At 36.4% G+C, this 20670-nt stretch overlaps 3 protein-coding genes across 3 annotated transcripts; 2 read left to right on the forward strand and 1 right to left on the reverse strand.

Annotated features, from left to right (window-relative positions):
• The first annotated feature begins 75 nt into the window (after positions 1 to 75).
• On the forward strand, positions 76 to 3820 carry LOC100893966 (probable gluconokinase). The gene is made up of 5 exons (XM_011668003.2): positions 76 to 310; positions 992 to 1022; positions 1336 to 1422; positions 1828 to 1871; positions 2272 to 3820. The coding sequence occupies exons 1-5, from the start codon at positions 273 to 275 to the stop codon at positions 2861 to 2863; spliced, it is 792 nt and encodes a 263-aa protein (XP_011666305.2). The 5' UTR covers positions 76 to 272; the 3' UTR covers positions 2864 to 3820.
• On the reverse strand, positions 3724 to 11819 carry LOC580288 (DNA polymerase iota). The gene is made up of 10 exons (XM_780358.5): positions 11703 to 11819; positions 10759 to 10911; positions 9949 to 10077; positions 9373 to 9537; positions 8713 to 8865; positions 8098 to 8334; positions 7364 to 7542; positions 6699 to 6790; positions 6063 to 6184; positions 3724 to 5591 (listed from the first exon to the last, which is right to left on the reverse strand). The coding sequence occupies exons 2-10, from the start codon at positions 10904 to 10906 to the stop codon at positions 4528 to 4530; spliced, it is 2289 nt and encodes a 762-aa protein (XP_785451.3). The 5' UTR covers positions 10907 to 10911; positions 11703 to 11819; the 3' UTR covers positions 3724 to 4527.
• On the forward strand, positions 11583 to 19869 carry LOC578629 (stomatin-like protein 2, mitochondrial). The gene is made up of 9 exons (XM_011668001.2): positions 11583 to 11752; positions 13484 to 13621; positions 14442 to 14541; positions 15014 to 15072; positions 16030 to 16162; positions 16994 to 17146; positions 17584 to 17762; positions 18392 to 18520; positions 19081 to 19869. The coding sequence occupies exons 1-9, from the start codon at positions 11696 to 11698 to the stop codon at positions 19294 to 19296; spliced, it is 1164 nt and encodes a 387-aa protein (XP_011666303.2). The 5' UTR covers positions 11583 to 11695; the 3' UTR covers positions 19297 to 19869.
• The last annotated feature ends 801 nt before the right edge of the window (positions 19870 to 20670 follow it).

Here is a 20670-nt window from a genome sequence, read left to right on the forward strand (position 1 = left end):
ACAGCCACACCGGCACTGGGGATATGGGACGACGCGACCGATAACTCGCCCTATCGCTGAGCTGCCCGAGCCCGAGGTGTTTACGATACGGTGGCCGTGGCCCAGTGTTTAGCTCAATCAGCTGTAAACGTAAACTGGGAGGAGGGAGGGGGAGGGGCCACTCGATTGTTTTGTCTCGATCATCGACATCGTTGTCATTCTGTGATAAGAGAAGTTAAAGGCCAACTACACAATAACAAGTTTGTACATCTACTCTGTAGACCTTCTTGAAAATGATTTTGATCTTGATGGGAGTGAGTGGAAGCGGAAAGTAAGTAAATTGAATCTTAATATCAAAGACTAGAGTCTACTGTTGCACATGTTTTTATTATAATTTAAAATTTTAAATGACAATTTTGTGAGGTACAACCCGGGGTACAACTAGACTACAGTGAAGAAATATATACTATAGATTTAGATTTTGTCTTTAGCGTTAGATATAGCTCATTTCGATCGATGGCATTATTTTTTAAACTGGTGTGCCTTTTTAAATTGTTCATTAGATGTACAAATCAGGGAAAATACAAGGAGACAATTATGAGCAATCAAGTGCAGAACTTGTCTCAAAGTCAAACAGATCGACTAAGCAGGGGGGGGGGGGGGGGATTCGCCCATGAGCATTCATTCAACAGGAATGTTGAAAGAGCTAGCAGATAAAGCGAATACCAATGGAGTTGGGGTTGTGACATGCCCATATCGAATCTACCACTGATACAAATGATGGAACTAGACTGATATGCAGTACCCATATATCAATCAGATTCCATATTTTATGCACATTATGTACCGGATTATGTACTTTATCTTACTATAGGCATGCACAACAGTTTGACATTTTCTTTTAACATTATTTTATAATATAGTGGTATAATGGAACTTGATTCTAAAATGTATGCCTTCTACCAAGATTGCTTAGTTATGATTTAAAAGTAATATATTTTTTATTTTTCAGGTCAACAATTGGGCATATGCTTGCAGAAAAGGTGTGTATGATTTCCTTGAATCAATCTCTATATGGTAAATCAAATTATGACCAAAGATGGGAGAAAATGATATACTAGTACTTGAAACAAACATCTCTCGATTTCTTTATATGCATGGAGCAACCTGACAAAAAATATTTCATACCACAGTTTCGAGCTATGTGTTTATTGATTCTTCTTCTTCTTCGCTATAAGTACAGGCTACCTTCTGGGGTATTCTGATTATATTACTATTGTTATTGTTCTTGTTGTGTTTGTTGTTATTATTGTTATTAACAATATTATTATTATTTTCATTATCGTGAAATTTCAGCTTCAGTGGACTTTTGAAGATGGAGATGACTATCACCCACCAAGCAACAAAACAAAGATGTCTTCGGGAGTTCCCCTTGATGATACGGTATGCATTATACACCAGTTTTAAAGGGATTAATAAAGGGTTTCAGACTTCTAAATTTAAACAAAAATTAAAGAAACTTTTACAGTTTTGCCACTTGGCATGTTTAGTGCGGCTAATTGAAAACTTAGTTGCCACTTTGCATGATGAAATTTCTATTTTGTTTTTCATAATTTGTATTTTACAAATTTCTAATATATTTCAAGCTTTGTAGACAAAGTCAGGCACAATTGAAATGTTGGTCCTAATTCTACTCGTTCACTCTATGATCACAAAACTTATACCTCTGACTAACTTTCTCTGCTAAGCTTGATTTTTGACAAAATCAGGTTTTATTAGAATACAGGCCTTTGATTTGTAGTAGTATCTATTTTCTTATCCAAACTATATTCATATTCTTCAATGCAGGACCGACATCAATGGCTTCTGAACCTGAATAGTATAATACAAAGGTGAGAACCAGAGAATGTGTGCAATCAGCTAACTTTTGAATTCATGCTTTTTTCATCAACTTTTCACTTTGGTTCTTTTCATCCTCCTTCTCTAATTTAATTTGTCTTGTTGTTGTTCCTTCATTCTGTATGTTATACATGTACATTCATAAAAAGAGAAAGCCATGCTGCTTTGATATACTTCCAACAATTTGGAAGTATTATTGCAGGCACATATTCAGGAATTGCAATAAGTAGATATACTGTTTCTGCATTGTTGTATGAAATACAGTTGGTTGGAAGTAATTCTGAATTGAAATAATTCTGAATTTGATGATGGACAAGAATATATAGATATATATTATTGTGCTTTGCTAATGTTAATGGTTACTGGTTGTTGTGACATTCCATTTTCATACAGATGGCAGAGAAGTAATCAGCATGGCATCATTGTGTGCTCAGCGTTGAAGCTCAAATACAGACAGGTACTGCTATCTGGACGCAGCGCCAAATACTTTGATACTGATGTGAGCTCCTCATCCAACTTCAAACAGAGGCACTCACAAGATGTTAGAACAGATTCCACATCTGAGATGGAATCTACTCATACCGAGGTGGATCAATTGCAGGTCGGGAAACAAGAGGATCATCTTCCTCACCAAAGTCTATCAACACAAACAGCATCAGTCCAAGATGTTGCTACAACATTGCATAGACAACAGGAGGAGCATCACTACATTGCCAAGGACGATGACTGTTGCGGCCTCACAGGCTGTAAACCACCCCTGGTACTGTTCGTCCATCTCAAGAGCACTATGGAGCTCATCTCATCTCGACTAAGTGAGAGGAAAGGACACTTCTTTAACCCTGGACTCCTCCAATCTCAGTTTGATACTCTTGAGGAGCTAGGTGCGGATGAAGACGGTCTTGTTGTGGATGTTAGCAATTCGCTGGATTCAGTCGTGTCTCAGATAAGGGATCATGTTCTAACTTCACTGTCAGAGCCAATTTGATTTTACAGATCTTATAACATAGGTGACTAGGATGCTACAGACCAATCCAGAGTGCTTTGGACCATACTCACTCTTGATGGGTTTGCTCATTTGACTGAATGGAATGCAATAGAGTATAAACTGATGAGACAAGACAATGTGTTGGCTCTCAGCAGGACTATGCATTTGTAAATGATTTGATAAATACTGGTAAGGACTTTATCTGAGAATGCTAAAATTATATGCAGTGCTCTCCATCAACTTCTGTTTCCTGGGGCCTGGGTACACTTTTCTTTTTATTTGTGTAACCATGCACCCTCTATAAACATTTTAATAATATGAGGGTCCAGACTCCCAGAGTGAAAATTTGAGGGGTCTAACTATGTCAGACCCCTATTGGTTTTGAGCCTTGCATTTAAAGATGCTGTACTTTTAATGGCACAAAGGGATACATGTACCTGTTCTTTTTTAACACAAGTGCATGATCAGTTCAAAATAATCAATGTGCCAACCTCTCCATCTACATTTTATGAAAATGTTCCCAGAGCACAATTTTTATCCATAAATCCTCTCTTTTACATCAATTATTTACTTTTCTGTTGATTTTCCAGAATGCCATTTCCATCACGTCAAATTAGATATCTAGTGTTGTATGCCCGATTCACACACCGGAAAAGACTTTAAAATGTTGACTAACTCTAGTACTGTACCTTAATTGTGCTTTAAGCGAAGAAACTTAAAACCATAATATGTTGTGGTTCTCATTTTTTTTCACATTATTTCCATTTGATAGTTTGTATTTATAATTTTTAGTGAAACATGACCATCAATCCTCATTTTTTACAAGTGAATGCTCAAGTGACACCAGAAGAGACAATGCAATAAGTATTTCCTGCAATAAAATATCACAGTATTTTATTTCATGTATTCTTTATAAAATCATTTACTTGAATTCTTGATTAAAGAATACAAAAAATATATATATTTCAAAGACTGATCTTCCAAGCTATATGAGTTGGTACTTGGTAATTTGATATTCAGGCATTTTGTTTGTTTGTAGAGATTTGGCAAACTGAGTGATTCTGAAAGTGGAGAGAAGTACTATTGAATATAACCGTCACACCACTATGGTTGTGTCACCAATACATTACTGAGCAACACAAAATTTTCTACATGGAAACTGTCAAATACAGAACCAGATTTCAACTTAAAGTAAATGCATCATGGAGGTATTGGTATAGTTATCTTCTCTTTTCAGGCAATACATTTATTTCTTCAGGCTTAAATTCTCTGATTCTCTGGAATGACTGCAAGTCAACATTTCGGTATATTTCTGACATTTTAAAAAATAAGACATTTGAATTTGTCTGCTAATCATATAAATTATTAAGAGAAATCTATATCTTGATCATGAAAAGTGGACTTCCTTTCTTTGATAAAGTGTACTGTTCTTTAAATTTTGTTCGCAAATTAATTCAGTATTCTGATGACTGATCCTGTACTGCTTATGGTACGAGAAGGAATAGGTGTGTATTTAACTGGTCTTGATAAATAAATGATGAACAGACTTCAAATTTTCTTGACACTTCGCTAAATTTCAGTTAGATTATTGGCGATGTTTGTTTTTAGCACTATGCAAGTGAAGCCTATCGTTATATTCATTCCGTATACAAATGTTCCCTGGATTAGTGCTTGAAATACTTTGTAATGGTATTCCTAACAGCAGGAAGCTGTTTTTTCTTCGCTGACGAAGAAGACTTCTTATTCTTAGGCAAATTCTGTGAAGATGAAGCCAACAGACACTCATCCTCTCTTCGCCTCTTTTCCCTTTCCCAGTCAGCAATGAGCTCTTCCTTCATGTTGCTAGGCAACACATTAAACACTGACCTGTCAATGTCTGGAGGAATTTCTATCTCTTCCATGTTCTGTTTTATAGTTGTAGGTTTTGTTTCATGATCTGAATCATTCTTCAGTCTTTTTGCCAAACTATCATCCACACTGCACTCTGTTGTGTCATGTGATGATGACTCCTCAAGGGTCCTCTTTGAAGGCTGCTTTAAAGCCACATTCTGGCTCGAGCGTATAGCTTCTTCAAGAAGCAATGAATTATCTTCATCAAATTCTCCTTCTGGAGCATCTCTGGCTGTATCTACGGTCCAACTCGACTGCTCTCTCAATCCCGTAGCAACTGATTCAGGCTTTCTTGCAGTTCCTAACTCTCCTCTACACGATAAAGATTTTGATTTGTTGCTTGGAGAGCTACCCAGCTTTTTGAAGAAAGACTTTGACCCTTCTGCTTCTACTTTGCCTGTCACATTGACTGATGTCCTGAAACTTGCTACACTTCCGCTGCTGCTGGGTTGCTTTTGTTTGTGTTTGATTACATATCTCTCTTCCTCCCTGGGTTTGTGTCCACTCACAGTTCCAAAATGCATCTTGTCCACGACCTCAGTGTTGGCTGCCGGTAGATCTCCTAACTCATTGGCAATGCTGTCATCCTTTGAAGAATGGACTTCCATCTCTCCTGTCTTTCCATCACACATACCTTGAGACTGTAATGTCACCAGACCCTTGGGTTTCACTGCTGGCTTGCTGAAGAAGGAATCAATTGCACCTTTGGTGACCTTTGACCTCAAATTTGTGAAGCAGATGTTGATGAGTGTCAGGTGAAATGGCCGATTGGTGTCGATCAACTTCTGTAGGAGACCAACTGCTACTTCCAGTAGTTGCTCAAGAAGGCTAGCATCATCTAAGAAATGTAGAATAATACATAGAAATTTCTTTTTGAGGGGTCATTTGAGAAGCATCTGAATACAGTTTAGCCTAAGGTAATATAACCCATATGCATCTATCTAAATATTTTGATCATTTTTATTGCAATCCAACTAAGGGCTAATTTTATGACATAGAGATGATTTTCAGTACATTACAAGCAATACATGAAAGTGCTATTGGAGAAGGAGTACCCATATTGCACAAAAACCTTGAAGATTTGTAAAAAACAGGCCTACATTATTACATTTCTTGGGTTTATTTCATAAAACATTTTGAATACAACCTTTGGAAAAGAAATTATCCCAATAAGACAAGGATCCATTCCCTTTTAACAGAGGATAATATCAGAGAGATTACCTCTTGAAAGAGCTTTGTCCCCAAAAGGCAAATACTCCCACTCCATTTATGCTTCGTTAATCAGACCATCTTACAAAGTTGCTCTCACCATGTTTCTGGAAGAGGTTCGGTGAGATCCCTGTCTGTCGACTCTCTCTGTGCCATGATCCTGGCACATATTTCCTGACGGTTAGCCTCATAGTATATGGAATCCTACCATCAGATCGTAATCTGAGAAAGAAAACATTTATAAAATGATGATTACTTCTGCCCATATTTCTACAAATGTTTTCAATTTACATAACTGACAAAATGAAAGTGTCCCATCTGCAAGCCTTCAACACCAAAACTTATTAACCACCCAGGGTAAAATTGGGAAAACAGTTCTATGTTTCAACACATAAATATTCAGAATAATTGGGAAAGCTTGAGTGTATATCATCAGCTGTACCATTATACTTATTCTGTGTACATGCAGTTACATAAATATAACTGACTTATTGCATATTGATTTATTGTTTTTAAATACCAGTAATACCTTGAATCACACCACTTGAATCTTGGATGAAATCCCATCATAATTGCTTTTTTACTACACCCCCCCCCCCCCCCCCCCCCCCCTCCCCCTGATCAGTCCGTAGCCTCTGGCAAGATTTTGATAAGCTCCTTAATTTAATCTTGGCTATTTGAGTAAAATATGAAAATAAAAAAGATAGAATGAAAAAAAGATTAGAGATTGGATTACCTTTTGATGAGATTTTTAATGAGGCCTGTCATCATCTCTTTGGCTGCTGGTAATGTGCCAACTTTCTTGAAGGAATCCTCATCACTCAAACTCTGCCAGAAGAATATAAAAGATCCAATGAAAAAATTATGAAATGTACAAGTGGTACAATTGGTCAAGAATAAATTATACTGTGCTTGTCTTCACATCATTCTATCAACATGTCTGTTTGTATCACCCCCTCCCCTGCCCCCCCCCCTCTCTCTCTCTCTCTCTCTCTCTCTCTCTTTCTCTCTCTCTCTCTCTCTCTCTCTCTCTCTCTCTCCCTCTTTCTCTCTCCCTCACTTTCCCTCTGCTCTGACCCTGCTCCCCACCATTCTGTTTTCTCTTATTATTTGTATTGCTGAATAGAAAAACCAATCAACCCCCTTGATATATGTTATGTATGAGTATAACTGTACCATGGTAAAGCTAACCCTAAACCTAATTCAAAAACCAAATGCAGGTCTAACCTAACCCTATAATTTTGACAATGAGAGTATGGGGAAAATGTTGGATTACCATCAAGAGACCTGCCAAAAAATGGTCAAGTATGAAAGAGACCAATTATATAGCCCTTTTGTAATGATTGATTTCAACATCACAAATATTGTAATCTGTTCAAAAATACATGTATGTCCACTGACCTGTGGGGGACCTTTGCTGACCACTGGAGTATCGTCCACTCCATGGGCTAGTCTTAGCATTGTCTCTGCCTGCTGTTTACCAAACTGGTCAGCAAGCGTTGAGACCGGTGTTGGTCTAAGCTCCTCTAGGTTCTGTATGCCCATGCCTTTCAACTTCTTGCCGGAAGAATGACCGATTCCTGCATTTACGTAACATTCAAATTAATCATTAACATTAGAAAATATTTCCATACCTCTAAAATTATACTGAAATAAACAACAGTTGACATGCAACAAGTTTGTGCCATTCCACTATCATATTAAAGGCATAACATGGGATGTAATCTGTACAGAGGGTATGAAATGTTTCTGTGTAGTTCATATATTTTTACAATTCAAAACCTTATCAGATTTTGCAAACATATAGTAGAAATTTCTGCAACTTTTGTGTTATTTATATTACTTACCATATAAAACACATTCATTATTATTCATTATAAAATACATATTAGATTGACCAGCTCTTGAGAATTAGTCTTGTGACAAGTTTATATGCTACAGAGACATTCCTTGTTTACTGTTTGAAAATATGTGGTATATTCCTATATAGTCACAGATTGTCAACAACAAAGGACATCCATGTTGTCTATTTTTTCAGAAGGAAATCTAATTCCAGGCTGTCAGACTTCTTGGCTAACAGCAATTATAAAATCCTGAATTAGTGAGAGCTCAAAACACTTGCTCCTTGAGCTCACCAGGAATCTGCCTTAGTTTGGTGAATGTCTGCATGAATGAATCGGTCCACTCAGAGAAGAGTACCGTCTGGTCATTGGGTTTGTGGTGAGCTCCTACAAGCTTGGCCAGAAGCTTGTTGGTGGCTACTCCTGCACAGCTGGTCAGTCCAAGCTTGGACTTCAGAGTGTCCCTCATCTCCTTTGCAATGTGAGAGCCCATGGTCAGACGATCTCTACAACCACATTGACACTGAGTAGCTGGAAAGGAGAGGGTGGAGCAAAAGCGAAAACAGTGAAAGGCATGTTTGAAGTTTTATATGTGAGATTTTGGAACAAGCTTTATGATTTTGAAAGAGAAAGAAGGCCCTAAGAAGAGATTTTACACATCAGGAAATCTCCAAGACTGATATGGTTGGGAGCAGTGACTCTGTTTAAAAAAAATTCTAAACGTGAGGTTTCTAACAACTAAGGAATTCCAGAATTTTTAGGATATCAGCTACTACTTGTTATCATTAAAATAAAATTTTATAAATATCAAATCTAGAGTTCGAATACATTTTGTAATATTTAAAAAACAGCTTCAGTTCAACAATCTATCTGTAACATCTCACAGTACCGGTAGTACTTGTATATTACCTATTTGTGCATCACTCTCATAGCTATGTCCAATATGCACCAGTTTCTTTGAGTCTGTTGATGTCAGGCGCGACTCTACCAGCTTGGTGACATCCATGAAGTTTTCATCAAAGCCAAGTCTTTCTACCAAAGGACAGAACTGTTCAAGCAATTCTGCAAGTATAATGATTTAGAACGAATCATTTGAAAAATTGTAATCATCACAAACTGAAAACTATATCAGTGTATCAAAGCACATTCAAATAACAAGTTGATAGAGGGTACAGATATATATTTTTTGTCCCCAATCCCTTACTTTACCTAATTCTGATAAGTACTATTCTAGTTGTTTGCTCACACACACACACACACACACACACCCTCACTCTCTCTCTCTCTCTCTCTCTCTCTCTCTCTCTCTCTCTCTCTCTCTCTTTCTATTTCTCTGACTGTACCTAAAACTAAAACTCTTCCACTGTTATAAAATCATTGAAATTTTAATACATGACTGAAGTTTGAAGAGAGTTTGTGACAAAAATACACTCCCAGATAAGGGCTATCCTAAGAGAAAGAAAAAGAAATGCTGATGAAGTAACTACTCCAACTTCAGGCTAATTGCAGGTATGTTAAAGCTCTTTGTAGCAGTGAAGCCCAAAATGCTAACAAGAAATATCTCTTCACCTGTCACTTTGGTAGATGTTTCCCTGTAGTTAGTGAGATCTTCTCCACTGACAAGGACTAGGTCTGGGCATTTGATGAGAGCTTCTTTGATGTAGGAAAGCTTGGAAACACCTCTGGCTCTTGCAACGTAGTTGGTGGTGACAACAATATTTTTCTGTTGGATACCTTTATAATTAAATGGTAAAACAATAAATACAACAAAGGTACTACTTTATGTAAAATGAAAAAAACTCCCAGAATTTAAACATTACAACAGTTAACATAACTGTTAATAAATTCAGTTCAGGATATTTTTTGTTATCATAATCAAATGTTCTGAAAGGTCACTTCAAATTTGGAATGAAAAAAAAACACTGAATTACTTTTTTTTCTGAACCCTGTCCCCTTGTCCCTCAAAGAATTACCAATAATGAAAGGCTGAAGGTAAGTGTTCTGCCCTTCAATAATGTAATATAATGTTTTTAAATAAAGCCTTAATTTTTTCAACATATTAACCCAGGAAATTCTTTCATCATCATCTTAAATTGTTATGATTCTACTGAGTATATGGGCAGCAGGAGGTTTGTGTGAACATACCTAATGGTTTATCTCTCAGTGTTGGATTCCTAAGCATCTCCACTTGAGCATAGAAACAGTCCAGATCAATATGAACGATCGTCCTAGAATGACCCAGCTTGGACTGCAGACACGTCTCACTTCTGTGGGCTGAAATAAGAAATAACCATTGATAAATGTTACATATACCTTGATCAAATTAAGCTAAAATACATGGGAGCTTGCTTATATTTTGTCTCCAGAAGAACTGAATTATATAGCATAGGCCTCAAAAGCTCCAAGGAAAAACTTCCTTCTTGTGGAAAAAGCAGATTACATTCGGGGGGCAGTATGGTAATAATATGAAAAATCTGGCTTAAAATTATTCTTGTCATTTGATTCATATCAAACCTGCCTTGATGTGCATCATCTCCCATTTTGGCATTACAAATTATTCTTTACTTGCCTCAAAGTGTTATAGGTTGGTGACATGAATAGCAGTATAACAACAGCAACAACAAAGACTACTTGGTAGTAAATGATAACAAAAACAACAAAGATATTACAATTGCACATGTTATTTTCTTGATTCTCAAATTTATACGATAAAAAGGAGGGTGCATGCTTCAGTAAATATTACTAAGTTAATACAACAAAAGTCAAGATATACTGCGTTTATTTATGTCTATAAGAGTTGTCAACTCCATGGGGTTTGTCCACATTATAGCCGAGTCGATCTACATTAAAATGACTGAGACACAAATATATGGTGTCAGCTTTTTGTATATTTGCCAGCCACATCAGAATTAAGAAATGAAATTTAAAGCTATCAATTGTGATTTTGCAGTTTACCAATTGAGGATGATGGCTGTATTAGCATGGAAGGGGCTTTGATGCTGGGTGAACCCAATGCTGATGGCATCCTCCAATCAACATCATCTTCCTCTTCTGGATCTTCCCCTCCAATGTCATTTTGTTCTTCTTCCCACCTTCTTTCCATCTTGTCTGAAATAGGATGACAGAAAAAAAAGATAATGACCAAAGTTTTTAAAGCATGACCGAGTCGATCTCATGGAATACCCTGTGCGCGTGCTAATGGTACTGCTCATGTACATGTAGAACTTTCGTGAGATCTGGCAAAGATTACAGGATAAAAAAACATACACACATGTCACAATTCGACCTCTAGGTTATTTACAGTACATTGATTACAATTAAACAGTAATTTGAAGTGTATACATAAATTCACAATAGATGGATTAATTTTTCATTAATCGATCCATGCAAGGACAAAAGTCAGAGCTCAATTTTTTTATGTTAATGTCTAGACCAGCAGCCGGCAGGCACACAACTCCTCATCAGTCATACTACACCACTATTTTCAGTACAATATGAAATCTGATTACAAATTGTAATTTGTGTGCAAAAACAAGATGAAGCTTAATCAATATATTTTTTCACATATACTCTCAGTTTAATGAGCAAGTCTGATTTAAAAAAAAGAAAAAGATAATTAACCGAATTGCCCATGTAATGGGTGTCTTTCGGAATTATCAAAGGGTACTTCTCTTACGCATAAATGTGAAAAACAAACAAACAAAAAACAGTGTCAAAAACACCTCTGCCTTTGTGTACGAGTTTATGGCCTATATTCCTTTCTAATTTGTACAATTCCATTCACCATATGATGTAGTCATGCTGAGTGAAACTTTATGCAAGAAAATTTTAGATTTCATCACACTACTACAGTATAAATTACGAATTTCCTTGTAAAGATATTGATTTTAAGATGTTACCTATATCGACAATGATCAGGAGAGCTGGGTCTCTTCAAAGAACTTCACAGGTAATCTACAATCTCTGATATTCTTTCGTGAATTATGCGTGAGTGAGGAGTGCAGTGTCTGTGAATGAATGGTGTAACTGTCCGAAACTCTATATCCAGCTCTTGCATGCGCCCGGATCTGACCCCCGGAGTTGGGGCTTGTTAGCCGAGCGGTGTGCGCAGGGCGCGGCGTTGCACGGGCCATCTGGGGACCCATTAGGTCTCGAGATACAAGGGTTCAAAGGTAGGCCCGCCACCCCCATTTTTGAAAAAATCTCAAAATTTGGTGGGCCGTATCTCCCAAATCCCTCACCCGATTGACCTAAAATTTGGGATTTGGTGCTGTGAGATTACACTCAACAAGTAGGTCTAGATCTACACTAAGTTTCATCAAAATCAAAAATGGTCGGGTTAAGATTTTAAGATTTTTTGGGTGATTTGACATGGAATGACCCAAAAACATGGTAAAGGAAGTGAATAGATACATATGCGGCGCTAGTGTAGCAAGGTATCCAAAATATAGCCTACTAAAACATACCTCAAATTTTAGACCCCAAATTTCGTGTTTATCATTATCTCTAGGGTTAGGGTTAGGGTTAGGGTTAGGGTTGGGGTTCTAGGGTTAGGGTTAGGGTTAGGGTTAGGGTTAGGGTTAGGGTAATGATGACCACAAAATTTGGGGTCTGTTTTAGTAGGCTATATTTTGGATACCTTGCTACACTAGCGCCACATATGCTTAGTGGGCTTCAGGTGAGTAAGGAAACTAGGAGAACGAATACATTAAAGAACCAGTAGACCCTACTTCATATTATACATTATATTATGCAAACAAATTATAAAGAAGATGCGTTTGAAATGTCCAGAAGATATTTAAATAATGGAAGAAAAAAGAAAGACAAAAGACTCTAGAGACATAACAATGATAAAATCAAGATTGCAGTTTTGGTTCAAGAATGTTATAAAGAAGTAGACGAATGAATGATTACAAAATATACCGTAATTATTACATTAATCTCTTGTAAATTAAATTAAACAAAGACTTCAAGAGAAAAAGTTAATCAAAGAAGATATGTCTTTTCAGCCTGTGTTGCCAGGTCTGAAATTTAGAAAGTACAAAGTCAACTTGCAAGTCCCGGGGTACTATAAGTAACTGTATATAGTAATAGTCTACACACATTTAATTTTCAATTGGATGTTACTTGAACTTTCTTTACAGTTTCTTGAAACGCCCATGGGCTGTAGTTCTTGTCACAACTCCCAAGAACCTGCTCGAGAGTGGGCATGTAGCGAATCCCGTTTTTAACAAAGTCACTTGCCGGAGTGTTGGTTCAAAGTTTCATTGAATTATACCAGAAACTAAGTCGATGCCACTGGGCTGGCTGGGTCGGTTATTCCAAACTTTCAAACCATTTAATAAGCCAAATCCGAGGCAAAGCAGGCCAAGACCAGTGATCAGAAGCCAGGCCCAGGAGCAGGGGCGGGGCCTAGGGCATAATTCTGAAAATGAAACAAGTGGTTTGTAATTATGAATGAATATGAAGATGAAGAACTTTCATACTTGTTACTACTATAAACTAAGTACCAGTATGTCGGTCAAGACTACATTTCCTTCCCTTTTTCTTTCATTGACTGGATTATCAGAGTAGACTTGATGAGGAGCCTTAATAGTCATAATATTACACCTTAAAAATGCTTTGCTATCAAGATATATCTATCATTGTCAATCTGTTATATCCTATTTTTCTTTGACAGAGACTTCAGCAGTGTCTAGTTACCCAGCAGCCAAGATGTTTGTCAGGTGGTGCAGTGAACACGGTGATCCTCTTTGTACCTCAGCAGGAAGCGTGGGTGGTGGAAAGGATGGGCAGATTCTACAAAGTACTTCAACCTGTAAGTTCTATCAGAAAGTTATCATGAATCCGCACTACTTGTATCTACTTGCTCCCTCTATATAGCCAACATGGGGGGAGGGGGGGTAGTAGTCATGCAATGTTCTTGCAGTCTGTGTTTTTACACTTTTATAGCCTTTTACAATTTCTTTTCAAACAGAAACATGAGCTATCATGCCCGTCCAAAGTATAAGAATAAAGGAAGCTGACCCAAATAAACATTTCTTTATTCAATACTCAAGATATGTTATTCAACCAAAACCATAAAATCATCCGAACACTGATATGAAATAAAGTATGGAAATTGAAAGAACCGGTAGAAATTACTTGAAAATCTGGCATTTTCTCCACAGCCAGGATAGGATAGAGAAGTTGTATTTGTATGTGAACGCTATATCCTCTGTATTTGATAAATTATGCATTTTGTTATGATTACCGGTACACTTTACTTAAACTTAAAAAATCATGCAATACTTTGTGTAATCCTGCTTGTTTTTACTGGAACATATTTACTCAATGCTAAATTTTGAATTCTTAAAAATATATTTATAAACTTTTGTTTCTATTAAAAAGATAGAATATGGGTCTTCTCTTCATTTCTAATAATGCAGTCTACCAGTACCATAAAGTAATTCATTATAAGCTTACACATATATGAATAATTGTCACCATCTCAGTTGGAGAAACACAGTTAAATCCTAAAATGTTCCTGAAATCTTCTGTGAACACGTTATTTTATCCCTAAGATTTATGTGAAATGTACTTTAAACGAGTCGATAGTGTGCCCATAATATTTCTTGAAATCATGTGTTTTGTTTCAGGGTTTGAATCTATTGATTCCAGTGCTTGACAAGATCAAGTATGTTCAGAGTCTGAAAGAAATTGCTATCGACATTCCAGAGCAAAGTGCAGTAACTCACGGTGAGGTGTATTTTCATATGCTTTAACCATTTATTCTATTCTATTAGGTTACATGTATGTAATGCTACTAAGTTCAGTGCAAAGTGCTGAGGTTATGGATGAATATTTATGCAGGATCAAAATTATTCATAGAACAAATCATCCTGGACCAGCATGGTTCTTCTTTTTCAATTTTACTTTATATCAGGATCAGAAATTTCAGCATGAGAGTGTTTACATGATTTCAAGAACTTCAACATTTCAGAGAGTTATAACAAATTTACAAAATCTGAGAATGTTTGTCAAATTCTGACTTCTCCAGTTTTGTTCTCAATGTTTGGTTGTATATATGACATGAAGAATGTTTTCAGTACAAATATGGAGCATACTGCAGGTTTGAAAAGTTACTCGGATGAAATACTTATTACCAATCATTAGATATGCCTTCTCTCACATTTTATTTCTATTTGTTTTTTCTTTTATTTCTGTATAGATAATGTGACTCTAAGAATAGATGGAGTGTTATATCTAAGAGTCATGGATGCATACAAGGTAATATTCTCAAAATCTGTTCACATTTATTTTTATCTTAGTAATAATTAAAGTTTAGTATATGAGCCAGTGACATGATATTGCAGTCCAACAAAGTATATGTGATTGTAAATTAGGTTGATAGAAAGGGTTTATGTCAATTGTGAAGAAGGATGGTGTTTCTGTACATGATTGCTTTAGCAAAGAGGGTTTTTGTTTTTAACTATGATTTATCAGTAGATATTGAGGAAATTTACTTTTAAAGGTATTACAAAGTTTTGGTATGGGGTTATGAATTTGGTTCAAATTAACATATTGGAAGCATATGCGATCCTACAATACTCAGTGATCGTTGTTGCGATTGAAATCGAGTCTAAAGTTATGAAATCATAAATAATAAACTCTTTATGTTGTATAGCTCCCTCTCAAGGTCAAGATATTAATTTAGCTACGAAACAATGTTTCTTGACTAAAATTGACCAATTAGCTATTCCCGTTTGGAAGTTATATATCACAACTCCATATTCTGAGATTTTCAAGGTCGCAGCTACCATTGTACGGTCGTAGGCGCTATTTGAAAATTATCAAAATTTACCGGGAGCACAGGTAAATTTTTATATTCAATTTTTCTCGAAAACAGAAGTGTTTTAGGGGCTAATTTTTGGGGTGCATATAATACATCCACAGGGGCATCCAAATATAACAACATTGTAAAGATTCACTATTCACCCAATTTTCAAAATTTCCCAAAACTTTGTATTACCTTTAAGTTGTTGAAACTAATTCAACTGGTCTATTTTGGATTCTTCGTAAATGAACTGCTGGAACAACAAGCTTTCAACGATATCCTCTTGATATCTTGAATAAATGTTTGCAATTGCATAGTTTGACCAGATGTAAAAGATAATTTTTTAAATATCATATTATGAATATTCAAGTATAATGTATACTATTCTTTTGACAATGCTGTTATACTAGGCCAGCTATGGTGTCGAGGATCCCGAGTACGCAGTCACACAGCTAGCTCAGACAACAATGAGATCAGAGATTGGTAAAATATCACTAGATCATGTCTTCAAGGAAAGAGAATCACTTAACATCAATATAGTAGGTAAGTCAAAATACAAACTCCATATCATGTACAAATAAGAAAAAGAAAGAAGAAGGAAAATGCTTTGTTGGATAAGATAATTAAATGAAAAAAAGAAAAACAGATAGTAAAACAAGAAATATTTGTGTGCAATGTACAAGTTACCTGCTATATTAGAACCATAGTAACTTATAATGAATTCCAAGTAACAGTTCTTGAAGAAAAAATAATAATACTGACCTTCAGGTCCCTTTAGTATGTATGCTTGACTTGTCAAGTCAAATTCAAATGTGTATATTCACTATATTGATTCTTTTAAAGTATACAGCTACTCGGCTAGATATGCTGTATGATAATTGGAAACACTCCATTCTGTGAGTATCATAAATTGAGAATATCAGAAGTAGAGCCCCCCCCCCCCCATATCTGCACAGCCAAAACATGCAAATCCTTTGTCAATTAATTGTATAAGCATCTACAAAGTACAATATTAATGACATTTGAGCTTGTCATGATAGTACTTGTATATTTAAAAACACTCAGTAGTCAGCTCTCATGGGGAATTCAACACTGTTGAGGTGTTTACCCAGTAACATGTGTTGTCAATAACCAGGGTTAGCCTTAGTTTTATGACCATTAGACCTTTATATGTAATGCTTTGCTTTTCCGCCACCCGAAGACTCTGGAGTATTCTCTGAGAGATTAGGGGGGAATTCTTGACTGGTCTACGGGTTTGCTGTGTGCTGTGTGCAGTGTTTCCACCAAGTCTGGTGTCAGCGAATTATGGCCTTCTGCACATGGAAACTGACGAGTGACTCCCTTTAATATATCTTATCTTTATATGCCATACAGAGTCTATTAACAATGCAGCCATGGAACCTTGGGGTATCAAGTGTCTCAGGTATGAGATCAAAGACATTGAACTGCCTTCTAAAGTCAAGGAAGCCATGCAGATGCAGGTTGAAGCAGAAAGGCGCAAGAGAGCTGTGGTGTTAGAATCAGAAGGTATCAAATGCACTCTTCCATTGTGAAGGCTAATGTTATTGTATGGAATTGTATGGGTCATTAAAGCACAAACAGACTTCAGATGCAGATTTCAAGTGTAGCTTATAGATGTAATTATATGCAACTATGTGTATCATTTGATAACAAGTATACATTATATAACATAGGCAAGTAACTAGATGCTTAATGCAACAAAAGATATGAATCAGTAGAAGAAATACAAACTCCCATAAAAGAGGAGACATAATAATAATAATACATTTATAGAGCGCAGAAACTATCCAACATTAAGTATATGTTCTACTGCGCTACAAGAGCTCCTGTTATGCTTAGATTTATAGTTAATGGGAAAGATGGGCTTTCAGTTTTGATTTAAAGATATTCAAGATGGTGATTTCCTGGCTTCTAATAATCATTGTATTTGGACATCATTCCAGGTATACGAGAGTATGAGATCAACGTAGCTGAGGGTAAGAAGAACGCCACCATCTTGGCTTCCGAAGCCATTAAGAGAGAAGAGATCAACCGAGCTGATGGAGAGGCATCCGCTGTTATAGCTAAGGCTAAAGCTAGAGCAGAAGCCCTGACAAGGATATCACAAGCTATGGGGGCCAAGGTCAGTTGGCGATAGAAGATTTTTAGCGGCTAAATCCTTTTTTTGGTCTTCTTTAAATTGGCAAAAGTTTGTTTGTTTTTTACTTCTACCCTGTTAAGAATACATATGCACTTGCCTTGCCTGTTTCCAATATGTATTCCTAAATTGTTGTAAATGTTTATAATTGATTCGTAATGTTTTGTTGAAAATATAAATAAATTGAATTGAAGATATATTTCTTCTGGCAACATTTAAAGAGCTTGTCAACTGTATTAGACTACAATGATCTTTACTTTGGCAATGTGTTGCCAATTTAATGATTCTGGCGCTTTTTATTTTAAATCATTACATCACTGGCATCAAAACAAGGAATGATGCATAATTTTTTTCCTTCTTTCAGCTCCTTGAGTCGGATGCTATTGTATCATCCACAATATGATATATTGTATGATATTTGTAAAATGGCGACTAGCTGGAATGCTCCCCAGGGAGTGGAAATTGTGTATCCATTGGGTAACCTTGAATTCGATGACCGGGGTAATAATATGTGTTGCGCCTAGAAACAAAGTTCATGTATTAGGCACATTATAAATGTGAGCTATTATTATTATTAAATGGAATTTTATAATTTGTTCATGCTCTGTTTCTAGGATGGCGCTAATGCAGCAAACCTAGTTGTAGCAGAGCAGTATGTAGCAGCCTTCAGTAAACTAGCAAAGACCTCCAATACCATCGTTCTTCCATCAAATACTGGTGATATCAGCAGTATGGTTGGCCAGGTAGGTTGCAAGTTTTCTCTCCATTTTGACAAGAATTCTATCAGTGATATTACATAGAAGTATTCATTTACAGTTTTAATCTTGAGTATTAATATACATAAGTAAGCAATAGGTCAGAATTATATTAGTTTGTTGGATTCAAAGGACATTTTAAGTACCCCCCCCCCAAAAAAAAGGGTTGTCAGCATAATACATAACATTGAATTAGCCTACATAGTTTGAGGAGGAACCAAATCTTTTCAGGGTTTAATCAACGATACACTCATACCCGTGTATCATAACAACCTGTATAGAAAGACCACCTGTCTATAAAGACCATGTTTTTGTTTCCATTAAAATATGCTTCTAACTGAAGCATGTGTCGAAGGAAACATGTGGATAAAGACCACCTGCCTGTTAGGACCCCTTTTTAAAAATCCCCTGTGGGGTCTCTCTGAACAGGTTTCATTGTACTATGTTTCTCCCATCGACATGAAAAGTGCAACTTCTGACATATGATGTTACAAAAGAGACCAATAGGATCATACAATATTTTGATTTCATTATACTTTTGTTGACAGGCCATGGCCATCTACGGCAACCTAGCCAACCATCAGAAACAGCTGGATGCCGCCGACCCCGAGGACCACGACGCCACCCCAAAAGAGGAGATCCACTCTACCCAGAAGATAGACAGGTTCTTGCTGACCGGGCAGAAATCAGTGATTCCAGGGGAAGATTCTCTGAAAGAGCGGCTCAGCCTTGGACATCCTGATGAGGAAGATAAAAAGTCATAGCATTAATGTTTGGATAGAAAATTGAAATGAATGGACTTGCAATTTCATCTTTCAAGCTTCTTTTATTCAACCCCAACCAGTGTCAGAAAAAGAAGGAAAGAAAGGTGTCAAATGGCTGGCTGTCATCAAAGCCTGACATAATCAAAAGTAGATATTAAAGCAGGACTGCACTACTTGTATCTACTTGCGCCCTCACCCGTTGGTCCCCCATCATCCCCTTTTTCTTATGTTAATTGAGAGCTGATTTGATGAGATAACCACCTGCCAGTGACCAGGCAGGGAGGTCTAATCCCTCCTGGCCAAACTAGTGCAGATAAGTTTTAATTAATCATTCAGTCTCACCTGTGGTTCTGACTAGGAAACTGGATATTGGTGCTCTGCAGTTTCTTGACTAGATTGGAAAGCATCAGCTCAAGATGAATAAGTTATATTTTCTATCTTACCATCACCAACTTAGTGCAGAGAAACATTGCATGTAAAATTTAGTATCAAATCACAATGTCCACCTTTGTTCAACTAAGTCAAGATTTATAAAGCTACACATGAAATGTCTGTTCTTAAGTTTTGACCAAATGTAGGACTACTGGTATTCAGTTTCTTTTTGGTGACCTATTGTTTTTGTTTTTTGTTTTTTAGACCCTGCATGTTCTGAAATGCTGAAGAAAATTTTATGTGTTAGGAAGGAATGTAATTAGTAATTTCAACTGTGTTTTTACAATTCTGCTGTAAGTAATGTGATGGAACATGAATCATGAAATTAAGTGTACTTTCTTATTTTCCATCAACCATGTGAGTCTGCCATAGTTAAGTAATTACCCTGATACTTTATTCGCTTTGGTACAGCTTAATCATTGTTTTGACTAATTTGATGTGCACTGTTTCATTTATTTCAGTGTGTTACTGTTCTGTATAGTTCAACACTTAACTCATTGGCATATATTTCCAGTTATGTCTTTTGTATCATTTGATTTATTCACACTCTACGGTCTCTACCTGAAAGATTTGAAAGGGTTGTGGATATAAACATTTTGTTTTTGCTTGTCTGCCTGATAAATTTTTGATATCGGAGCTGTAAAATGTTCACCCTTTTTGCACATTTTTAAAATCGATCATGTTTCATTAAGTACTGGAATCCAGCAATACTTAAAACAACACTTTGACATTACAGGATCTTATTTAGACAAATTTGTACACTATTTATATCAGTCCCTGTTGTTCTGTATTATGAATCCTCATCCTTCTGGTAGTCGTATGAATGTGGGCCTGGGATTTTAAGCCAGTTCATAGTTGCAGTCTGAGCATGAGCAGATAAAGGTCATTGCAGACCAAATTGCGAAATACACAGAGACAAAATACTGGATACGTGCTCATGAA

The sequence above is a fragment of the Strongylocentrotus purpuratus genome, unplaced genomic scaffold (genome assembly GCF_000002235.5).
Source record: "Strongylocentrotus purpuratus isolate Spur 01 unplaced genomic scaffold, Spur_5.0 spur5_scaffold_9, whole genome shotgun sequence".
Lineage (NCBI taxonomy): Eukaryota > Metazoa > Echinodermata > Echinoidea > Camarodonta > Strongylocentrotidae > Strongylocentrotus > Strongylocentrotus purpuratus.

Coding starts and splice junctions, on each gene's coding strand:
- LOC100893966 (XM_011668003.2), top strand. CDS start 273: ATGATTTTGATCTTGATGGGAGTGAGTGGAAGCGGAAA. Junction 1,023..1,335: donor GGCATATGCTTGCAGAAAAG/GTGTGTATGATT, acceptor GTGAAATTTCAG/CTTCAGTGGACTTTTGAAGA. Junction 1,423..1,827: donor GAGTTCCCCTTGATGATACG/GTATGCATTATA, acceptor TCTTCAATGCAG/GACCGACATCAATGGCTTCT.
- LOC580288 (XM_780358.5), bottom strand. CDS start 10,906: ATGGAAAGAAGGTGGGAAGAAGAACAAAATGACATTGGAGGGGAAGAT. Junction 9,538..9,948: donor ACTGAGAGATAAACCATTAG/GTATGTTCACAC, acceptor TTAATTATAAAG/GTATCCAACAGAAAAATATT. Junction 8,335..8,712: donor TGAGAGTGATGCACAAATAG/GTAATATACAAG, acceptor TCTCCTTTCCAG/CTACTCAGTGTCAATGTGGT.
- LOC578629 (XM_011668001.2), top strand. CDS start 11,696: ATGTTACCTATATCGACAATGATCAGGAGAGCTGGGTCTCTTCAAAGA. Junction 14,542..15,013: donor GCAAAGTGCAGTAACTCACG/GTGAGGTGTATT, acceptor ATTTCTGTATAG/ATAATGTGACTCTAAGAATA. Junction 15,073..16,029: donor GAGTCATGGATGCATACAAG/GTAATATTCTCA, acceptor CTGTTATACTAG/GCCAGCTATGGTGTCGAGGA.